Here is a 24,360-nt window from a genome sequence, read left to right on the forward strand (position 1 = left end):
CCAGTCAGGCCCAGTTACTGACTGAGAACCTGGCTCCACAGTTGTAATCTCCCTCGTGGGAGATGTGGATCTCCCAGGCTTCATTCTTCTGGCCTCTGTGTCACAGATGCCTCATTGATTCCTCATGATGACACCTTCCTTTGGGTTCCACTCCTTTACCCTGGCATTCCTGGTCTTTTTAAGGCAGTCAACAAGTGGGTTGACCACTGGTGGCCCCCACTCCTGTGCCAAGTGAGGCCCTTCTGTGCCTCCAGCTGTGCGAGGATGGATTAGGGACAGGAGGAGGCCGTGGGCCCAGCCCTCTGCTACCAGAGGGGAGGGGCTTGCCCTCTTGTGTCATAAATAGGGCCCCACCCGACTGACCGCTCAGTTAAAAAATTTTTTTCTCTCATAAGACAACATCCCAACTTAGTCCTCTGGGATGACAGAAGCCAGATTCTGTGTCCCCCCACCCTACCCCCCTTCTGATGTTGGAGGGAAGGGGTCAGAGGGGAAGGCTGTCTCTATACTCTTGTAATAATACTCTTTTCCTCTTTATTCATTTTTCAAATGGTTGCCAGTTTAATTGTATTATTGCTTTGTAATTTCCCTTCCATTTTGTTACAGTTCGAAGCCCTTTTCAATGGCATTTGAGATCTTGCCATGGCATCTCTCTTACCCTGGACCTATGGTTCTGCAAATACTGGGTCTTCTGTCCTAGTTCGAAAACTCACAGAGTACAGTGACCCTTGGTGATGATAACAATAATGAGTCCCAAAGGTGTTCTACATGCTAGGAAATGACTAGTTTTTTAAACCTGTATTACTTTTAACAAGACTGCATCTAATTCATTACCTGCTTTAGTGTCTCCATTTGGCTCTTACCTCAGAAAGGGTTTGTTGAAAGAGTAAAAGAATAACAAGTTGGGAGGAGAGAGTAAGAGAGAGAGAGAGGGAGAGATGGTGGGAAGAAGTATGTGTATATGTAGAATCTGGGTTGAGTTTGGAGTGAACAGGGTAGAGTGGGCCATTTGGCTTGAATGTGAGTTGCCAGACCCCATTTGAAAGAAATTATTTTGACCTGTCATATTTAATAATATTTACTGACTTATTTATTTATTTATTTTTAGAGGGGAAGGGAAAAAGAAAGAGTGGGAGAGAAACATCAATATGTAGTTGTCTCTCATGTGTCCCCCACCGGGGACCTGGCCTGCAACCCAGGCATGTGCCTTGACTGGGAATCGAACCAGTGACCCCTTACTTTATAGGCCTGTGCTCAATCCACTGAACTACACCAGCCAGGTATTGACTTTTTTTTTTTTTTGCTACTTGCCTGGTTGTATTTAAGGTCAGGTGGAACCAGCTAGGAAGCTGGGGTTTCCTGGTTTCATTCAGGTAGTTGAGCTTAAATGAAGCCTGGGGAATGAGAGCATAGGAAAAGACTGACAAGGGAAAGCACTAGAGGGAGCAATCATCAAAATAATCTTGAGAAACTTGCTTTTTGAGATTACTGGAATGATTTAGGAAGTGGGGACGGAGAAGGAACTTGAGGTGGGAGAACATTCTCTAGGTGTGCTGACTCCTTGACCGAGAATGTTTCACTGGGAGAGGGGGCTCTTGGCTCCTAGAGAGGCAGGGCGAAGCTTGCTAGCTGGCAACGTTTGATAAATTCCTGGCAGGCTCTGACATGCTTGTTCGACTTCCGGTGGTGCCTTCGGTGTCCTGTGGTGAAAATAAAGGGGAAAGACTAGTGTTAAACATTTTTTAATTTAATTTTTGTGAGCACTTTTAAAGTTATGAAAGTAAGATTTGTCCAGTGGAAAAACTTAAAATTAAAAAATATACCCAGGAAAAAACATGAAAGGACAAACCCCTCAAACTCCATTCTCCATTCCCCAGAACAAACTACTATTAATAGTTTACTATAGAGTCTTCCATATCTTCTTGTATATAAACTATTATATAATTTAAAAATTAAATTATATATGTATGAGTTGTTTTGCTCTGCACCTTTAACAAATGTTTTATTATTGCAAAATATTATATACACTTATAGAAACCCATAAAAACTTCTGTGTGCAGTTCAGTAAATAGTTATAGAGCAGGTGCTCATGATCATACCACTCAGGCCTAGAAATAGAATATTGTCAGCAACTCCCTCCTTTTCTGATCCTCCCTCACCCCCTGTCTTTTATAGTAAACATTTACTTTTTTTAAAAAAGGTTTTATTCATTTATCTTTAGAGAGGAAGGGAAGGAGAGAAGGAGAGAAATATCAATGTATGGTTGCCTCTCATGAGTCCCCTGCTGGTAACTGGCCTGCAACCCAGGCATGTGCCCTGACTGGGAATCGAACCTCGATCCTGTGGTTCACAGGCCCGCGTTCAATCACTGAGCTACACCAGCCAGGGCCTTTTTTCTTTCTTTTTTTTTTTTACCACTTATCTATTCCTAAATAATTTAGTTTAATTTTGCCTTTTTTTTACATCTTTTTATCCTCATCTGAGGACATTTTTTTCATTGTTTTTTAGAGAGAGAAGAAGGGACAGAGAAAGGGAGGGAGAGAGAAACACTGATGCGAGAGAGAAAAATCAATGGGCTGCCCCGAAGGTGCCCAAACTGGGGAATCTCATGTGCCTGGACCTGAACTGGGGGTTGAACCTGAAGCCCAGGTATGTGCCCTGACTGGGAATCAAACTCATAGCCTTTCAGATACTGGACGACACTACGACCAACTGAGCCACACAGGCTGGGGCTAATTTTTGCCTGTTTTTAAACTTTATGTGAAGTCATCCTGTAGTTATTTTCTTGCATCTTGGTTATTCTTACCCAATGTTATGTTTGTAAGATTTACATTGTTATGTGTTTGTTTATTCTCACTGATCTATAATATTTGAACATACCCCTATTTATTGGTTAATTTTCGGGTTGGGGGTAGTTATAAGCAATGCGGCTATGAAATTCTCATATATGTCTCTTGGTGTATCAGCCTGCATTTCTTATGAGTACTTAACCATTTAGCTTGGTGACAGAGCTGAAACTTTAGTAGACACTGCTAGCACTCTTTCAAAACAATTTGCCAATTTACACTTCCATTAGCAGGGTATGAGTTTCTTTGTTCCCTACTTTTTGCCAACACTTGATATCATCAGACTTTAAATTATTTGTCAGTATGGTGGCTTATAGTGATATCTGTTTGGTTTTAGCTCCCATTTTCCCAATTAATGGTATGTGAGTGCCATTTCATATGTCTATTACTTATTTGGATTTCCTTGTCTCCAAATAGCTGATTTGAGTCTTTTGCCTATTTGTTGTGTTGCCTGCCTTCCTTTGATTGATCTGTAGGAGTTTTTTTTTTAAGATCTTCTTTTTGTTTTCCTTTTTTTCAAATTCTCATCCGAAGATTTGTTAATTGATTTTAAAGAGAGAAGAAGGGAGAGGTAGGGAGAAGGGGAGGAAAAAAGAGAGAGAGATAGATATTACTTGCCTCCCAAATGCGCCTTGACTAGGAATTGAACCTGCAACCTAGGTATGTGCCTTGACTGGAAATTGAACCTGCAGTCTTTTGGTGTATGGGATGATGCTCCAACCAACTGAGCCACCTGGCAAGGGCAGGAATTCTTTTTTTTTAAAAGATTTTATTTATGTATCTTTGGAGGGGAAGGGAAGGAGAAAGGGAGAGAAATATCAATGTGTGGTTGCCTCTCATGAGTCCCCCGCTGGGAACTGGCCTGCAACCCAGGCATGTGCCCTGACTGGGAATCGAACCGCGATCAGCTGGTTCCCAGGCCCATGCTCAGTCCACTGAGCTACACCAGCCAGGGCGGCAGGCATTCTTTATATATTCTAAATATTAATCCTCGGTTATATATACCATCTCCTACTTTTAGTCATTTGATTCTTTTGAGGACCAAAATTTCTCAATTTTAATGAAGTCAGGTTTATTAATCTTTTCATTTATGGCTTGTACTTTTTGTATCCTATTTAAGAAATCTTTTCCTATTCCATAGTCATACATATATTCTCCTATATTCCCTTATAAATTTGTCTCTCAAATTTAGATCTTTAATCCACTTGAAATTTATTTTCATGAAGAGTGCGAAGTAGGGGACCTCTGCATCTTTTTTCACTTAACATATTGTCATATGGTGGATATCTTTCTGACCAACACATAATGATCTACCTCATTATTTTTGACAACTGCAGAGTTTCCCAATTTGCTTTTGGTGGACATTTAAAAAAATTCTCACCCAAGGATGTTTTCTCATTGCTTTGAGAGAGAGAAGGGGGGCGGGGGGGGGAGAGAGAGAGAGAGAGAGAAGCATCAGTGTGAAAGAGAAACATTGGTTGGTTGCCTTCCTGTGACCTTTCAGTCTATAAGACATGCTCTTACCAACTGGCCACACTAGCCAGGACTGGTAAACATTTTTAATTACAATTTATTTGTTAATACAAATATTGCTTATATATTCTTATACATATATATCTTTGAGTATCCATGCAAGTATTCTATAGTAGAGATACCATGACGTGAGATTACTGGGTTAACAGGTGTACACATTTACATTTTTGATAAGTAGTACCATATATTTTATTCCATCAACAGTGATAAGCATCCTGATTTATCCCATTTTTATTGATTAATTTTAGAGAGAGAGAGAAACATCAGTTTGTTGCTCCATTTATTTATGTATTCATTGGTTGCTTCTTCTATGTGCCCTGACTTGGGATTGAACCTGCAACCTTGGTGTATCAAGATGATGCTCTAACCAACTGAGTTACCTGGCCAGGGCCCAATTTATCCCATTCTTGATAATATGATAATATCGATCAGCTTAACATTTACCAATTTACTTTAAAAATTTATTTATTTATTTTTAGAGAGAAGGAAAGGGGCTGAGAAGAAAGAGAGGGAGAGAAACATTGAAATGCTAGAGAAACGTCAGTTGGTTGCCTCTCACACAGCCCCAGCCAAGGATTAGGCCTGCTATCCAGGCATGTGCCCTGACCCAGAATCTAACTGGCAGCCTTTTGCTTTGTGGGACAATGCCCAACCTGTGGACCCATGCCAGTCAGGGCTTACCAACTTAATTTTATATGACATTTAAAAACTCCTAGCCTAGGCCCTACCCCGGGTAGCTCAGTCACTTAGACCATTGTCCCAATATGCCAAGCTTGCAGTTCCATCCCTGGTCAGGGCACATACAAGTATCAACCAATTAATGCATAAATAAGAGTAACAACAAATCAATGTTTTTTTTCTCTCTCCCTGTAAAAATCAGTCAATCAATTGAAAAAACCTACTACACTATGGAAGAATCGAATTCTGTTTGTAAAGCAGACAAATGGTAATGGAAAAAAATATAATAAGTTGCATCTGATCCTCAAAAAGGAAAAATTTCTGTTTGACATGGACGTGTGTCATTTTCAGAGGTCAATGTCTAGGTCCCAATAGCTCCATCTTCCTCCACAACAGAGTTCTAAAGTCTAAGACTTTGGTGAAACTGTCCTAGTTCTAGGAGAATTGTATCCTGCTTTTCTTCCTCTTCCTGTTTCCCCACAAGTCGACATGAGTAGAAAGGACTCAGATGTTTATCCTGGTCTTCATTTTACCTCTACCGTCTCTCCTCACCCGCTGCTTCATCCCTAGTTCATCCCACTGAATGACTTCCTGCAAAAGAACGAAGGTCACCCTTTTGAAACTTACTGGTTTTCTTCACATTGCCCTTGAAATGATCACAGGGACACTGTTTCTTTGGCAGCCTGGGCACTGCCATGAGTTTTCTCGTAGGAGCTCTCAGGAACCAGTCTGAAATAACAGGGTTGTTGCTTAGATGGGAGGGTTAACGTGTCTGAGAGTTGGATGTAAGATCTTTGCTTTTTTATACTGCAATGGGATGGCGAAAAGGGTCAACATAGAACAGTGGAGATATCCAGTTATATCTATATATTTCCGAGCAGTTTCTCCTGTCTTGTGTTGGCAAGAATTTGGTGGCGGGTGTGGAGAGGGCAGCAGGATATCATTGGGGAGACCAGAAAATGAGAAATAAGACCTAGATATATGTCTAGTAGCTGCTTTATCTGGGGCAAGCCATTTTGATTTAATCTTTTTTGTGTGAATAAAATAAGGTTGAGAGTAAGATCCAGGAAGCTTTTTCAAGGCAACCCTGGGTGGGTACCTAGGGAAAAAGTAAGAGGGAAGAGGCAGGCAGAGATTTAGCCAGCTCTTTCCTGGAGGAGTCCAGCCCTCGGAGGAGACTCAGGAAGAAAGCTGGTGTTGGTGGTGCACGGGCTGGACTGGTGGAGAGGGAATGGGTGAGTCAGCTCAGATAACTTCTGCACTGGTCTCGGGGACTCAGGGGAGAGAGGTGGGGTATAGCTGGCGCCTCGATGATGTTGTTGATACTGAGTTACTGACCTTTGCACTCACATTCTTGGCCCCCTTCCTGGATCCACCTCCTAGAAGCCTGGCGTCGGTCCCTCTGGCCTCTGGCGACCCCTGTTGGAAGGAAACGGGTCACTTGAAACAGGCCACTTCTAGGCACTGGAAAGGGAAGGGGCCAACAGAAATGGTCCCCAGTTTAGCACAATTTTCCGTTTCTGTCCCTTTTTTATTCGGGGATCTAGGAGTATTTTACCTCAAGTACTCATTTATATATATTTAAAGATGTATGTATTTATAGAGAGAGGGAAAGGGAGGGAGAAAGGGAGAGAAACACCAATGTGTGGCCTCCTCTCATGCGCCCTCGCACTGGGGACCTGGCCTGCAACCCAGGCATGTGCCCTGACCGGGAATTGAACCCTTGACCCACTGGTTCGAAGGCCAGCGCTCAATCCACTGAGCCACACCAGCCAGGGAAAGAGAAGCGTTATCTTAAATGGATAAGGAATTGAGATTGAAAATCCAGCCTAGAGAAAAGCTTAGCTTGAGGTAGGTGGAGAAAGAATGGCTTCTGGATGGAAGAGAGGACAGAGGATGGGGCCTAATAAAGACCTTCCCCCCCCAACACACACACATTAAAATCATCATAACTTCAGGAATGAGGGGAAGGATCATAATCTGCGTAAACCCATCAGGATCGTCCCTGACCTCCAAGTTCGCTGTGTTTGAATCCCTAATCCCAGTTCAGTTCTAGAAGGACGGTATTTATCCTTTGCCCCTCTGGAACAAAAGCCATTCCTTTTTTTGACCTCTGTGCCTTATCACCTGATGCTGTCTTATTCCCATTTTGTGACACCTAAGATATTTTTGTGACAATCAAGGACGATGGTTTATGTATAGACTCAAGGTTCTGGAACTAGAGCTAGGCCCAGATGATGCGTCCTCTGTACAGTAGTTTCTGATGTTCCTGTCAGAATTAGTGGTGCCTTCCCTGAATCCCCATCGTGGTTGAATGCAGCCCCACTGTTACACAATTATAGTTTAGGTTGTTTGAAATCTGTTGTGGACTGAATCGTGTCTGCTCCCAAATTCATGTTCATATCCTGACCCTCAGTACCTTAGAATGACTGTTTAGAGATAGAGCCATTCAAGGGATGACTGAGTTAAGCTGAAGCTGTTATGGTTGGCCTTAATCCCGTCTGAATGGAGTCCTTGTAGAGGAAGAGATCTGAACACACAAAGAAACACCAGGGATGTATGGGCGCAGAGAAATGACCAGGGAGAGGTCCATCTGCAAGCCTAGGAGACAGGCCTCAGAAGAACCCAAACTTGTCAACACATTGATCTTGGATTTCTGGCTTCTAGAACTGTGAGAAAGTAAATTCCTGTTGGTTAAGCCACCCAGTCTGTGATATTTTGGTATGGTAGCTTGAGCACACTGAAACTCTTTTTCCCTTGTAGCCTCTGAACCGGGGGCTCTGAACCAGTAGTCATTCGGCTGCGTGGTTCCTGACATATGTTGGGTGCTTGGTAAATATTTGCCCAATAGGTGCACAGACAGGTTGTGCGGAGAGAGCCTTATAGATAGAGAGCATCTGGTGAGGGGCAGGTCTCCTGTTTCCCAGGCCCGTGTCCTTTCTCCCACACAGATGGAGGGTGTTGCCTCATTTCCTCAAGTTCCAGTTTCTAAATGTTTTCATGTGCTGTTTTGAGTGCTGTTAAAGTAATTTAAACAGGCAGAGCCCCTGCCATCCAAACTTTTTAAATATTTTATTCTCGCCTGATGTCTCCTAGTTCCAGGGAAAAGCCCCAGAATATTAGAACCAGAAGAACTGAAAAGTACAAATGAAGAAATCTTTATTCTTACCAGCTGTTGGTGTTTTGACATGTTTCTGCATATGATTTTCTTTATTTAGTGATAACCACAGTATGTGAACAATTTCTTTTTGTGTACTTCGTAAGCATGTTGAAGTGTCCTCTTCATTTTTAATGATGGTACAACACTCCCAACAAGTGTATGTTGCCCCAACTTATTTAACTGTTCTCCTAGAGCTGAATATTTGGATTGCTTTATTTTTTTGTATTGATAAATTTCTGCGTGCTTGTAACTGTTTTCCAAATTTTATATTATTGCCTTGGGCAAAATTTCCTAGAAAGGAATTTTTGGGTGAAAGTTAGGAACAGTTCTATGTTTCTTGATGTTGTTCTGAAATTGCTTTTAAAATGGTTGCACTCCTGGCTAGTGTAGCTCAGAAGATCGAGTGCGGGCTGCGAACCAAAGGGTCACCAGTTCGATTCCCAGGCAGGGCACATGCCTGAGTTGTAGTCCAGGTCCCCAGTTGGGGGCATGTGAGAGGCAACCACACATTGATGTTTCTCTCCCTCTCTTTCTCCTTCCCTTCCCCTCTCTCTAAAAATAAAGAAATTAAATCATAAAAAAATTGTTTGCACTAATTAACTAAATCACTACCTCTTATTTTTCACATGAGGAAACAGAGGCCCAGAGAGAGCAAATGAAAAGGCAAAGTTCATAAAGATAATGGAGACATGTCTGGAACTAAAATTCAGGTGCAAGAGTTGTACTTTCTGCAGCTCTACATGACTCTAATATTTCGGTGTGACTGAAGCTGTATTTATAGGCCACTATTATAATTTTTGCTATTGCTCGTCTCTCCTCTACTATTGTTTACTTCATATTTTTTCTTTAAATTTAATTTACTTAAAATAGCCTTATCCTATGCAATATTATTTGTGAGATTATGGGTTTGATGACATGCTTAGATTTTTTTCCTAACATGCAGTAAAATGGACATATAACTATTGAAGAAAAGCTACTTCATGTTCCACCTAAAATTAGTTTTGGAAAATACTGACACAGTGGAATAAGCATGGATTTTATATCCAGATGGAACTGGGATTAACTGCTTGTTCTGCCTCTTAACTATGTGGCCTTGGATGAGTCACTTAGCTTCTTTAATCGTTGGCTCTCTGATCTGTAGAACGAGTACAGGAGTCCCTGCCTCACAGATTTGTTAGCACTAAATGAGATATGGTGGGCGCCCAGTGTCCAAGCAGGTGTTCAGTACATGATAGTGTTTACTGTAGTTATAATTGCTGACTTCTAGTTATTTTTTAAAAAGATTTTATTTATTTATCTTTAGAGGGGAAGGGAAGGAGAGAAATATCAATGTGTGGTTGTCTCTCGTGCGTCCCCTGGTGGGAACTGGCCTGCAGCCCAGGCATGTGCCCTGACTGGGAATCGAACTGTGATCGTGTGGTTCGCAGGCGCACGCTCAATCCACTGAGCTCCATCAGCCAGGGCTGACTTCTAGTTATTTCCCAAAGAGAGTGTCTATGCTGGAATGTTAGGCTCGTCGGATTTTGCTGACTTGTATGTGTAAAAAAGTTACTTTTACTTGTTAGGGTTTGTGGTAGTTCTGTCATTATTTCAGTTTCCCAATTCCACCATATATGAACTTTACGATTTTGGACAAGTTACTTAACTTTTCTGGGCCTCATTTACCTAATACGTAGAATGGGACTAGTGGTGCATATGTGTTTGTATCCATACATCTATTTCCTAGCTTTGTCCACTAGAGGGCCTGGAAGAGCTAGCACCTAGAACCAAAGGGCAATAACCACCTAATATTATTCTCCCATAAAAGAAACCAGGGCTCCTCCAAGAAATGGCTAATTCCCAACCTGGGGCAGGGAAGAACAAAATAAGTCGGAAACATCTTGTGGTGTCAGAACTGCTAAAAAAATGTTCAAAGACATAGAAACTAGCCCTGGCTGGTGTGGCTCAGGGGATTGAGCGCCAGCATGAACTGAAGGGTTGCTGGTTTGATTCCCAGTCAAAGCACATGCCTGGGTTGTGGGCCAGGTCGTGCCCAGGTCCTGCATGCCAGTAGGGGGCATACGAGAGGCAACCACACATTGATGTTTCACTCCTTCTCTTTCTCCCTCCCTTCCCCTCTCTCTCTTAAAAAAAAAAAGACATAAGAACTAATTTATAGGAGCTCTCAATGGCCAATTTTGTGACAATACGAAGAACATAATAGGGTAAGATAGTAATGGGTTATAATCCATAAATATTTGTGAGTCTGTACTTATATTAATAAGTAATTGAATAAATGGGAGAGAAAGAACAGCTCTTTCTTTTATTTTTTAAAGACTTTATTTTTAGAGAGAGTGGAAGGGAGGGAGAAAGAGACAGAGAAACATCAATGTATACATCAATTGGTTGCCTCTTACAGGGCCCCTACTGGGGACCTGGCCCACAACTCAGGCATGTGTCCTGACTGAGAATTGAACAGGCGACCTTTCTGTTTGCAGGCTGGTGCTCAACCCACTGAGCCACACCAGCCAGGGCAGAACAGTTATTTATTTATTTATTTATTTATCTTTAGAGGGGAAGGGAAGGGGAGAAGGAGAGAATTATCAATGTATGGTTGCCTCTCATGAGTCCCATGCTGGGAACTGGCCTGTAACCCAGGCATGGGCCCTGACTGGGAATCGAACCGCGATCGTGTGGTTCGCAGGCCTGCGCTCAATCCACTGAGCTATATACCAGCCAGGGCCAGAACAATTTTTTCTTATAGTAGAATTTTAATTAATAAACAGAAGGAATGATGGAAATAGAAAACCACTATTTCACTAATGCCATAAAAATACCTATTGTAGACAGGAATTATCAATGGATTTTAAAAATTAATGGGCAAAAAGAAATTAATGGGTAAAAATATGATGAGAAGAAACAGGCTATTTGCATAGTCTTACAGTACTCCTTCACAAGATACTTATGAATTACAATGGAAAAAATATAAACTCCACAGTAGAGAAATCTGGCAGACACCACCTTAATGACATGTTCAAAGTTCATAGCAGTAATGAGGGTTATCCTATCATGGGCCTTCTTGAGATGTGGTGTACTGAGAAGGCAGGCATCACTTTTATGGTGTTCTTGCCAAAAATTCCAAATCTGAACTTAATTATGAGGAAACATCAAACAAATCCAAATTAAGGGAAGTTCTACAAAGTACCTAGTGATCTTCAAAAGTATCAAGGTCAAAGACAAGGAAAGCTGAGAAAATACTCTAGGTCGGAGGAGACCAAGGAGACACAATAACTTTATTCAAATAGTGTAGGATTCTAGAGTGGACTCTGGACTAGGAAAAGGACAGTAATGATATGAATAGAAAAATTTGAATATTTGTACATTAGTTAATAGTATTGTGTCATCATAGTATGGTTATGTAAGGTGTTATTTGTGAAAAAAAAACTGGATGAAAGACATACTGGAATTCTGATTATTATTTAAAAAAAATTTTTAAAAACCCTCACTTGAGGATATATTTTTTACTCATTTGAGAGAGAGAGAGAGAGAAAGAGACACATCAATCCGTTGCCTCCCATAAGAGCCCTGACTGGGAATCAAACCTGCAACCTTTTGGTGTGTGGGTTGATGCTCCAGCCAACTGAGCCACCTGGTCAGGGCGGAACTCTGATTACTTTTACGTTTTTGAAAGTCTGAAAAGTGAAAGATTAAAAAAGTAAATTCGGTTTTTGTGAGGACACAATGAGATAATGTGTGTGAAGTACTCCGAACAGTGCCTGCCATACAGGGCTGCTTAACACATGTCAACTACTTTTTAAGTACTTTTACAATTAATAAGTAGTATTATGAGCAGTGAGTAGACTATTATTATAAGTAATTTATTTCCTAAATTCTCTATAGTCTCACTTACCTTTTCCTCCTTTCTCCTGTGAAAAGCACATTGTGCAGGTATGTGGTTATTTTAAGGTAAATTAAGAAGTTTTAGCCCTGGCTGGTGTAGCTCAGTGGATTGAGTGCGGGCCTGCGAACCAGAGGATCGCGGTTCGATTCCCAGTCAGGGCACATGCCTGGGTTGCAGGCCAGTTCCCTGCCGGCCAACTCCCAGCAGGGGACGCACAAAAGGCAACCATACATTGATGTTTCTCTCCCTCTCTCCTTCCCCTCTAAAGATAAATAAATAAAATCTTAAAAAAAAAAGTTTTACTTTGAGAATATTTTACAGTGATGGTAGGGCATCATTTCCTCTCGCCAGACTTAATCTGGTGTTGCAATACTGTACTTGGCTGGGAAACAAGCCTTGAACTTGGCCTCCAGCCACCTGATGTGGTTGGCAATAGCGTTACCTGGCGGCACAGTGAGCTTTCCTGATTCATAGCCCTTGTGGCTTAGGAGCTACTTTAGACATTTTGCCCCGTCCATTTCTTCACCTCTTATTAGGTACACACTACAGGTCACTTAATCTTCACAAAATATGTGTTTTCTAACTGGCACTTTATTCATTTAAGCATGATAAAACTGAAGTTCAAAAGAGTGAAGGAACTTGCCCGGGGTTGGGAAGTAAGTGGGAAAGCCAGGATTTGGATCTAGATCCCCTGGCTTCAAGGCTGAAAGTCCAGGTAAGTCTAAGTGGGAGCAGATTTGAGAACTGTTCGAATGGAGCAGTGGTTGGCTCTCGACTGGGGAGTGGTTTCCCCCTTCTGGGGCCATTTGGCAACGTCTGGGGGATATTTTTGGCTACCTTAAGGGGTGGGGGAGGCTGCTACCGGCATCTAGGTGGGAGAGGCCCCAGGAATGCTGCCGAACATCGTACAATGCACAGAATGACCCTCTACAACAGAGAATCGTCCAGCCCCAAATGTCAACAGAGCTGCTGTCAAACCTCAGGGTACAGTCATCAAGCACACTTTGAGGATTTATTCTCTCACTTAGCAAATATTTACTGAGTACTGTGCTGGATAGTGTGAGGGATATGGAAACAATACACCAGATTGTGCAGACTGTGCCATCAAAGAGGTTGCAGTCTCGAAGGGGGGGGGTAGAGGTAGGAGAGGCAGACCAACACCCTCAGCGGAAGGCGGACTATATGGTAAGTGTGAAAGAGAGAGTCCATTAGGGATAAGCATGGAGGTGGAGCTCACTTCTAGTCACGGGAGGAATCATGGGAGGCGTGGAGAGGAGCTGCTTTTGGAGTTGGGTGTATGAGCAAAGCTGAGCTGGTGGGAAAGCATAAGACCTTTTCCCACCTGGTTTAGGTGGAGCACAGAGCGTTTGCTGGGGAGGGGAGGGGAGTGGACTGGAAAGGCAGGTTGTGGCTAGAGCTTTGACTCTAGGCTGAGGACTCGAGCCTTGGCGTCTGTCCTAGTGATGGAAAATCCTTCTTTTCCAGTCTCCAGAAAACTCTTTTTGCAAAGGAGAAGTTTGAAATTGGGGGGCATTAGGGTGCACTCCTGATTTTAGGACTGAGTTCATGCTGACTATCTAATAAAGCTATTTTACCTCAAAGCAGCCCTTGGGGAGGTGGTTCTCTCAAGCAGAAACATACCTGGGGATGAACTCTTTTCTGCATGTTTGTTCCGCTAAGAGCTCGGCCACGGGAGCTGATTCAAAAACCCTGACCAAGGGTCTGCTTCCCAAAAGGTGAACTGTTAAAACAGGGCTTGGTATGGCCAGTGCTTCAAACGTGGATACTATCTGGTGGTATGATTTTTCTAGTTTATTACTTTGCCATTAGATAGCATTAAAATTGTTGGTGGGATGTCTGGTACACTTTGAAGAATATGAACAGCCCTGGCTGGGTGGCTCAGTTGGTTGGAGTGTTATTGCACGGGCCAAAAGGTTGCGAGTTCAGTCCCTGGTGTGGGCCTGTACGGGAGGCAACCGATCAGTGTTTCTTGCTCACATTCATGTTTCTCTCTCTCTCTCTCTCTCTCCCTCTTCCTCTCTCCCTCTCTCTCTTCCTTTCTCCCTCTCTCAAATCAATAAACATATCCTCAGGTGAGGATTAAAAGAAAAGAATATAAAGAAGGACTTCCTTATTTTCTGCAAATGTACGGTTGCCCTCAACACTTTCACAGCACTGCCACCAAGATTGGCCATGGGGAAATGCGTTGCTCTTCTGGAAAAGGGATTGGGGGAGAGGTAAGGGAGCAAGGGAGCCCATTTTTAAAATTTTTTCTTTGCCAGCTACCATGTCAGAAAGTTTCCCCCTAAATTTTCATATACGCTGTCTCATTTGACTCTCACAACACTCTTTAGATGCTGGTACAGTTTCCTTCCTTTTGTAAATGAGGAAATGGGCATGAGATAGGTAACTTACCCCAAATACCTGTAGCGAAAGGAGCTTCATTTTAATGAATGTTTTTTGAGCCACGTTGTCTTTTCTGTTTTGCCACATTCTCCCTCTACCCCCAAATCTTGTTCCCCCCTTTTATAGAAACTTAATCTGCCCTGGTTGGTGTGGTTCAGTGGATGGAGCGCCAGCCTATGAACTGAAAGGTCACCATTTCGATTCCCAGTCAGAGCACGTGCCTGGGTCGTGGGCCAGGTCCCCAGGAGGGGGCATGTGAGAGGCAACCACACATTGATGTTTCTCTCCCTCTCTTTCTCCCTCCCTTCCCCTCTCTCTAAAAGTAAGTGAATAAAATCTTTAAAAAAAGAAGAAAATTCATCTTATTTACCTGGGTTTGGGTTGCTAGAGACGATGGGCATCAGCATTAGCAGCAGCAACAGAAGGACCGAAGAGATCAGGACTCTCATCGTGACTGTTGGTGCTGCTGTAAGTCACTTGAAGAGAGTGCGGAAGGTCCCCAGGTGGAGGCTCCGGACTTCTGGGGATGGCTCAGGCCACTGTATATGGCTCGGTGCACCTTAACCCCCGTCGGTGTTTCCTTTAGAAGGTGAGAAGAGCTAAGTGCCACTGGTCTCATTAGGTAACAGGTTGCACCATACGCTTTACGGGAATCTGGGAGGTGAAACTGGCCAAACAAAGACGTGAAGCATTCTTAAGAACATAAGACGTAACTGATAACTTGGCAGCGATGTTTGTGCCCTCCCCGTCTCTTTCCCGCCTCCTTCCCCCACAGCGTGTGGTGATTTCTTTCCCCGGCCTTTTTACTCCTTTGGATTTCCTTATACCTTTCAGTGATTCTTGTAGCTTAATATCTGGCAAGAAAGCGAGTACAGTGGAATCTCGGTTCTTGAGCTTCATTTGTTCCGGAAGGCTATGTGAGAAGGGATTTTGTTGAAAACTGAATCATTTTTTCCAATTAGAAATAATGTAAGCTGAAGTAATCCATTCCAGACCCCCAATGATTCCTTGTTTTAAGCTTTCTTTTTTTAAAAAAATATTTATTTTTAGAGAGAGGGGAAAGGAGGGAGAGAGGGGAGAAACATCCAGGTGTGGTCGCCTCTCGAGCGCCCCCTACTGGGGACCTGGCCTGCAACCCAGGCACGTGCCCTGACCCGTGGATCCCCAGGCCTATGCTCAATCCACTGAGCTCTACCAGCCAGGGCTGTTTTAAGCTTTCTTACATACATACTTGTCTGATGTGCTGTTATATAAATAAACCCTTTGGAAATGGAAAGGACATGAAACATAAATGAAATTTAACACAAAGGAAATGAAATGTACAGTGAAAAATGAAAACAAGGGACAGAGGGATGTTGTTGGGAAAGGGCGTCCCCTCCGTAAAAACGTCAGGTAGCTGCTCCTCTGGGGTTCTTTCTCTGTGTGTGTGTTTGTTCCATAGAGCTTGTTTGTTGCTCCGTTTGCTACTTCTTTGTCAGGGTGCTACTTTTCAATAAAATTTTTCATTTCTTCCTATTTCCCAAGCGTTTCCTTGAATATCTTCCCTTCCCTCCTCCTCCTCCTCTGAAGACAGCTGCTGTTGGCTGCTGCTCCGTGCACATCTGGGAGTTCCTTGGTGCTCAGCTCGGTGCTGGGGGCCTCCACATTATCATCATCCACCTCCAAGGCCATGGTCGTGCCTGGAGACACACTGTCCTCCACAAGAGACGCAGGTTCATCCTCAAAGCCCTCAAAGTCTCTTGTTGCAACTGACTCAGGCCACATTTTCTTCCAGGCTGATTACACGGTCCTGGAAGACACTCCCCCCATGCCTTGTCCATGTGTCTCAAGCAAGTGAGAAGATTGAAATGTTCCTTCCAGAACTCCCTGAGGGTTAAATTAGTTTCAGAGGTCACCTCAAAACACCTCTGAAACAGTGCCTTTGTGTAGAATTTTTTAAAATTCGAAATGGCCTGCTGGTCCGTGGGCTGGCTGAGAGGAGCTGTGTTAGCTGGCAGGGCCCACCAGCGATGAGGTTGTACTCTGGAGCCAACAGGGCCTCTGAGCCTGGAGGGCGGGCGGGCGGGAGGGAGCCCATTGCAAGAAGTGCCCTGAGCAGTAATTGTTTTCCTTCACACTCGGGGCAAACACTTCCTGAATCCACTCAATTAAAAATTGCCTGGTTACCCAAGCTTTGCTGTTAGCCCTCCACATCACATTCAAGTTGTTTTTTATAACATTGCTTTTCTCGCAAACTTGTGGGTTTTCATAATGGTAGGCGAGGAGAGGCTTCAATGTAAAGTCCCAGTCGTGTTCCCTCTCAACAGCAACGCCAGCCTGTCCTTCACCAGCTTGTGTCCTGGCAGTGACTTCTCCTCCGGTTTGATGTAGGTCCTCGTTGGCATTTTCTTCTCGAAGAGGCCCGTCTCATGGCACGTGAACACTTGTTGGAGAAAAGATCCCTCCGCTTCTATGCATTCTTGGAAGTCTATAATGAAATTATCAGCAGCTACTTGTTAGAACTACTGGCAGCCTTCCCGTGCCTCACTACACTCTGAATGCCACGTCTTAAATTCACCGAACCACCCCATGCTGGCGGTAAAGGAATCCCTTTCAGCACTCCGTCCTGGGCTGTCTTTCAGGAGGCCGGCACGCAGCATCTTCGCCGTTTGACGTATCATTGCCTCCGAAATGCTATCACCGGCTAATTGCTTTTCGTTTATCCAAACCAGCAACAATTCTCCTACCTTTTCAGTCGCCCGTGATTGTTGTTTCCTGAGCACTTTCACACCATTGGCACTGTTGATGGCCTCTGTATGTTTTAAAGTTGTGCTAATCAATTTAGCCACACCATACTCGGTAGCCAGATCAAACAGGCAAACACTTCTATCTTACTTTGCAATTATTTCTTTTTAAAGCTCTGGTATTGTTCTCACAACTTTCCTTTTACTTTGCTGCTATCACTAAGCTTCTGAGAGTCCATGGTGACTTACTGGGTGGATTTAGTCATAATAAGCAGGAACAAAAGCAAAAAAAAAAAAAAGCCATGAAAATATTCACAGCCTAATTTCCTGAGATGTTAACAACATGAGGCTTAGTGGTGACCTGACTCATACTCGCTCATTCTCTCCCTTGTCTCCTGAGAGACTCATGGCTGATCAGACAGGTATCAGCATGAAAGGGCAGTTGGGCCCAGAACTGAAATTTTGTCTGAAAACCAAGATATTCCGTTCTGTGAACGACTTGGTTGAGAACCGAATTATTGAGGTGGGAGACGTTTGAGAAGCGAGGTCTGGCTGTACCTAGGGTTGGCTGAAGAGAGGATGGCGTGGTCTGTTTCCCCTCCGTGTGTCCCCTTTCCACCCTTGGCTCAAGGTCAGCCATAGTGGCGGTGTGCTTGGGGCCTTCCCCATCCTCACTCAGTGTATAGTCTTCTCCATTCCACACACGGTGGGAGGCAGAGGTCATTCTCTCCTGCCAGAGGCACCAAGGGGTGGGTCAGATCAGGCCTCCTCATTGTTCTTCAGGAAGGCAGCTTAGTTCCCCCACCTAAAGGAGAGGGAGCTGGGTTGGTGGAAAGTTGGTGGAAAACCCCCAGGACTTCAGGCCCGGGAGGGTTTGAGGAGCAGGAAGTACAAGGGGGCAGCTGTTTGCACAGGCCTCTGGGGCCCTTGGCTGCAAGCCTTGTTTGCAAAAAGCCTAAAGCAAAAGAAGACCGTACTACTACCTAGGGTAAACATGAGGGATTACAGAACCTTAGCACTTACCTTTAGTCATTCCAGAGACTTCGGGAAATGTGCTCAAAGAAAAGGGAGAGGCCAGGCTTGAATGCTGGGCGATGTGGATGGGCAGCCAGGGGAGAGTGAACGAGGAAGGATCCAGCAGGAAGGAGAAAAGGTGGTGTGGCTTGGCTTCACCTAAGAGGAGGGAAGAGGCAAAGCATGAGTCAGGTGCTCTTTGATGTTTTGTTTGACCATTCCTACCCTCTCAGTTTTCAGATTATCCGTGCCTGTTGACACGCTGGGGAGTCAACTGTAGTCTTTGTTAGAAAAAAGCTTATAGATTGTCTGCCGGGGGCCAGGCACTGTGCGAGGCCTTGGAGATGGTCCTCTGGTGGAAGAAGGCTTGGTCTGATATAAACCGCTGTTGTGGTTTCTCTCCGGAAAATTCTAACTGTGGTCTCTGTCCTTAGGAGGCTCAAGTCGAACCAGAGAGAGGAGGACATACACTTGATAAAACTTAGAGGTAGAAATGGACCCGAATTTCGGAAGTGGCAGGAGCTCACGGTGGCCTGAGAGTAGCTCAGGGGACTCTGGGTCTCACAGGGTGGGCGGGACTTGGGTTGGTGGAGGGCACACAGGAGGGCAGTGCCGAGAAGCAGCATGAAGCCAGGGCTGTTTGTTATTTGCTTTGTGCTCCTGGACTGCTGTAGGGCCTGGCACTCTGGGAGTATTCTATAAATGTTGGTTGAATCGAGTGACGTTCTTGTAATACTTTAACTAGGCCTGATATGCGGGAAAGCATGTGAAAGTGCAGTTCCTTACCAGAAAGAAAGTTCTGCTGATGGATGGCCCTGCATACACAGGGAAACGGGTGGGGGCGTTCCTTACTGTTCCCTTTGAGCTGTCTGTCAGCCCACACCCAGGCTGCTGCGGGACCAGGGAGCTCCTCCTCAGACCTTCCTCCTTGCCCCGTGTCCTGGCTCCTGGTCAGTTCGCTCTGATTTTCCCCTCCCTGGGTTTTGGGTGGGATGTGCGGTCCTCTGTACCACAGGAAGGGGCTTTGGATCCATGAAACCCATTGACCTCGACAAGCAAAAAATTCTGAGATGTTCTACATTAAATTTACAGCAGCCGGAGAGTAAGAGAATAGAAATATGACAGCTTGTTGATAGCTGTGAACCTACTCTGACAAAAGACTGCTTGCATTCCGGTCAATTTGGTGGAATTTGGGATTGATTTCCAGGTGGCTATTCCCAAGATTATCCAAAAGAGAGCGGAGCCAGGCACCAGGGAGCCCCAGGGGCCTCTGCTTATTTGCATGTGAGTCGTTCAACCTGCCGCCCACAGCCAGTCCCCGAGGGAGGACTCGTCTTCCTTGTGGGCTCTGCAGAGTCTGTCCCAGAACTAGCCCATCCCCTTTGTTCTATAGCCAGTGTAAATCCTTACAGCTTTCAAGGCTTAGATCTTTCTCCTGCCTACTGGGCGTGTGAAAGTGCTTGCAAAACCCAGGGATGGACATGTCTTTTTAAAACTACCTGCTGGTGTTTAGATTCCTCGCCTCAAGACCAGTCTCTTCCTCCTCCTCCTCTGCTAGCAATGGCAAACCCTTTCTTTAAAAGACTTTCGGCCATGAAATTTAAAAGGTATTTTTTTTTGGCTTAACAATTTAAAACACCCCTAGGACACACAGACTTTTCTCTTATTAATACTGATAGCTACAGAAGCACATCTTGAAAACAGTGTTTGTGTCAACACAGTCTGATTTCCAAAGGCCTCCTTCCAGGAACGAGGGAAGGGGAAAGTGGGGAGAAAATACCATTCTGCCACTGTTACTTGTTTCCCCGCCCCCGACAGTGTTCTCAGTGGCCATTAGAGATATTTGTTGATTGAGTCCTTTATTCATGTTGCTCTAATAGCAGTGATTTATTCACACATCCGTTCAGTGAACATTTGAGAGCCGACGTTTCTAGGTGTCGGCTGCCAAGAGGAAGCAGCCCAGTGCGGTCTCCGAGGAGCTCTCACGGGGCACACAGACCCACGGAGCGCTAATCCAACAGCTCTGTTTTGCAGCAATGGAGCCTGAAGTGCAGGGAACAAAGGAGAAGCCGCAGGACTAACACTCGTTTCCTGGCTTGCTAGAATTTCTGCTGGTGCGCACCTGGCTGGCTGTTGCACGCCCAGGTGTGGCGAGCTCTAATGGGAGAGAGAGGACATTCAGAATGAGGTGGCAGCTGGAAAACACCTTGGATGAACCAGAAGGGAATGTCCAATCCAACCGTGAATGCGAAAAGCGCCATCTGGGACGTCTGCATTCTTTTTTTCCCCTCTGAGCTTGAAATTAGGAAAACCAAGCCCAGAAAACCAAAAGTGGGCATATTCACAGGCGGGTTGATCAGACAGGCCAAAAAAAAAAAAGTCTGTGTTGACCTCTCTCAGGGTGTTTTTCACTGAATTATCATGGTCTGGCTTTTGATTGGGTTCCCTCCATACCCTACAGCTCCGTTTGAAACCTTGGTTTCCCACTAATATCACATTTTATTAGGTATTAGAAAAACTGCCCTTTGGAAGGTGACATATCTCCAGGATGCACGATTACCTCTCTCTGACATTAATTCCAGGCATTGTCCGTGGTTGTGGTTCTCTAATCTGCGACTTGAATTTTGCCCACTCTGCCAACTTTCCCCACTTTGCCCTCACTGGTAAGAACGCCAAGAGTAAGTGCATTTACTAATTATGGCCACAAGGTGGCAGCACTTCCCCACTGGCGTTTTCTAAGCGCTCCCCGGGTGTGGACAAGTCTGAGAGCAGTGGTTAGGCTTAGGAAAATGGCATAAATGAAGTGAACAGGTAAACTTTTTTCTCCTTTACTCCCCCTTGTGAAGTGACAGAGTTAATCTGAGTCTGAAACTATTGCATTTCAGAGCTAGAAGACACCTTAGAGAAGTTTCTCAAACGTGAATGTGCTTATGATCACCTGAGGAGCTTGTTTAAATACGGATACATTCTTCTGGTGGGGCCTGAGATTTTGCCTTTCTTATAATGCGCCGTGCTGACACTCTCTGCTGGTTGGTGGACCACACTTTGAGTAGCAAAGTTTCAGAGGTCGTTTAGAGATTAATTCTCACTTCACCTGACTTATGAATGAAGAGAAACTGAAGTCTAGAGGGAGAATGTGACCTGCTTTAACGTAGCGGTGACTTCGGTGGGTAACTTTCTGCATTTAAACCCAAACTTCTGGTGCAGGCCAGCTCTGACTCCACCACATTGTACGGCCTCCCTTACTCTCCTTAGTGGCATCTCTTTAGCTTAGGAACCCAGAACTCCCAATTTTTCCATCATCCCCTCTGGTCTTTGCTCAGGGTGTCCCTTCGGTTACTCAGGATCTTCGGTAGCTTTTCTATAACCACAAGATCGAGTTCAAATGTCTCTGATGAGTTTTCATGGGTGTACAACAGGTGGTCCCACGTTAGGAAGCTTACCTACTTTTCCAGTGTTTTAACCCTGTCTTTCTTTTGTAACAATCCTCATGCCTTCCTGCTCTCTAAGCATTCTGTGTTTGGGCCTCTCTCTGTGGTAATGGTACTGGTGTGGATTACGGAGTTAGGCACACCTACTTTCTAATTTCAGGTCCACAACTGACCTTGGCAGGTTACTTCAGCTTCTTGAAGATCAGCATATTCTTCTGAAATAGCGCCATACGGTGGTTGAGGGGGATAAGTAGCATATGCTAGCCCACTCTCATTCCTGAAATCACCTTCAAAATTAGTGTCCACAGTGGTGCCTGGCACCTGGTTCCCTGTGCTTGTGTGTCTCCTTGTCTCTGTTTCCCTGAGACTCGACCTTCCAAAGGCCTCACCTGAATCCTGTCTCGTGTAACCTTTCCCCGCCATTCCTGACCTAGTTGGCTCCTCCCTTCTGCAAAGTACTTTACCTGTGTGTTAGTGTGTAATTACGTGCCAGTCCACTCAGTGAGACTGGTTAGGCTTGAGGGAGAATTGACAGTGTAATAATTAAGGGATAATTGAGTTAATTTTGAAAAGTTACTTTATTTTTTAATTTTTAAAAGATTATATTTGTTTATTTTTTAGAAAGAGGGGAAGGGAGGGAGAAAGAGGAGAGAAACACCAATGTGTGGTTGCCTCTCACATGCCCCCTGCTAAGAACCTGGCTCGCAACCCAGGCCTGTGCCCTGACAGGGAAATAAACCAGGGGCCCTTTGGTGTGCAGGCTGGCACTCAATCCACTGAGCCCCACCAGCCAGGGCTCTGTTTTTAATTTTATTTTTTTTCCGTCACCGTTTATCCTTTCATACCCTCTTCCACCTCCACCCACTCTCCTCCCCTGCCGCAGTCACCACGCTGTTGTCTGTGTTCGTAATTATTTTCCTTTAATTCTGTTTTGCTCAATCCCTCCACCCTTCCACACCACCCCCCCATTTAAAAATATTTTTTAATCCTCACCTAAGGATATGTTTATTGATTTTAGAGAGAGAGGAAGGGAAGGAGAGAAAAAGAGAAAAAGAGATTGGTTGCCTCCAGTGCACGCCCTTACCAGGGATCGAACAGGCGATCTCTTGCATGTGCTCTGACTGGAAATCGAACCCTGCAACCTTTTGGTGTAGGGGATGATGCTGCAACCAACTGAGGCACTAGGCCAGGGTGAGTTAATTTTTTTTAGTACCCCCCTGAGTGTTAGAGCGTCCTTCTCTTTCGTCACCTATTGCCTATAGCAGCTCTGCTGCATCAGCAGCTCCAGGCCCTGGTAGTTGGTGAATACTTCAGGGCCTGTTCTCTTCAGGCTCCTTCCTGCCTCCACATTTTGGTTAAATTGATGGGCATATTACCAGATGACCCCTCCGAGGGAGGGGTTGGTGAAATAAATATGTGGAAACCACGAGTTAATAACACTAAGGAAGTTGACCACATTACCCTTGATTGCTTCAGCCGGGGGCCAGAGATGTGTACACTTTTCTATTTCATAAAACTGACAGCAAGGTCCTCGCTCTCTTATCTCAGAAGAGATTAAGGACGGAAAGATAAGTGGGGAGGGAAAGGTTGTTTAAGGGGATCACATCCCTTTGACCTTGAGTCTGTGAGTTATTCATTCAGCTGCACCCAGCCGTGTTTATCTTTGTGTGTGTGGCGATACATTTTCTCACAGGATTCATAATTCCCTCTGTCAGCGGCAATTAGGAGCTCAGGTCGGGCTTGCGACAGTAAAATTCTATGGCACGTGCTTTCTCTGTAGTGAAGGTTTCTCGGTGGCCTGGAGCTGGAGTGGACCAGGAAGTCTAGACACTATAATTAGTTCCCTGCCCTCTTGTTTTATTGGACGCAGTCTGCTCATTCATTCCTTTCTCCGTTACGGGGTTTTGGCCTTTCCTTTTTCCCACCATGGGTTCGTGCCAAAGTCCAGGTCCATTTATCTGTGCCTGAAACTGTTGATTTTACTTATTTTTTTGAAGAGAGGCTCAAGGAAGGGATTCCTTGCCTATTTCCAGGATTTTAATCTTCACTATCTAAGACGGTGGCTTTCAACCCTGAATGCTGGTTAGAATCACCTGCAGGGCATTGAAAACCTACCAATGCCCAGGTCTTACCAATGCAGAAGCCTGTTTTCTTTGTTGTGGAATGTGGCCCACGCATTGGTAGTTTTAAAAAGCATCCAGGTAAAATAGTCATTAGACGTGGAGAAGCCAGAGGCAAATGTTCCCAGGTAACAGTGCCAGTGGGGAGAGAGGTTGGTGTCACAGGCCTCCTGATGAGGATGATCCGAGCACCTGCAAGCGTCCCTTCTGGGGTATTCTTGCCCAAAGCGCCTTACCTAAGTTTGATCAGGAGGCAGTGTTAGATGAGTCCAGCCCGAGGGCCATTCTCCAAAGTAACTGACCAACGTTTTTAAGAGATGTTAAGGTCATGAAGGAAAAAGAAATCCTGAGAAACTGGCCCAGAGTAAAGGAGACCGAGGAGACGAGACAACTAAGTGCCATGTGTAAGCCCGGAAGGGTTCCTTGTCTGGAAAAAAAGGCCTTAGTGAGAAGGTCGATGGGATTTGAATAAGATGCGTAGATTAGCTCGTGGTATTATGCTGCTGATAGCTTATTGACTTTGATCATTGCATTGTGGTTATCCACAGCATGAATGTTTGGCGAAGTTG

General features: G+C 44.6%; 1 protein-coding gene across 1 annotated transcript; it reads right to left on the bottom strand.

The window, feature by feature from the left end:
• Positions 1-1,312: 1,312 nt before the first annotated feature.
• On the bottom strand, positions 1,313-18,351 carry CXCL17 (C-X-C motif chemokine ligand 17). Its single transcript, XM_037065531.1, has 5 exons — positions 18,250-18,351; positions 14,874-15,170; positions 6,396-6,476; positions 5,685-5,786; positions 1,313-1,700 (listed from the first exon to the last, which is right to left on the bottom strand). The coding sequence occupies exons 2-5, from the start codon at positions 14,950-14,952 to the stop codon at positions 1,603-1,605; spliced, it is 360 nt and encodes a 119-aa protein (XP_036921426.1). The 5' UTR covers positions 14,953-15,170; positions 18,250-18,351; the 3' UTR covers positions 1,313-1,602.
• Between the last annotated feature and the right edge of the window lie 6,009 nt (positions 18,352-24,360).

The sequence above is a fragment of the Sturnira hondurensis genome, unplaced genomic scaffold (genome assembly GCF_014824575.4).
Source record: "Sturnira hondurensis isolate 20B ecotype Veracruz unplaced genomic scaffold, ASM1482457v3 Scaffold0015767, whole genome shotgun sequence".
In the NCBI taxonomy this organism is placed as follows: Eukaryota; Metazoa; Chordata; class Mammalia; order Chiroptera; family Phyllostomidae; genus Sturnira; species Sturnira hondurensis.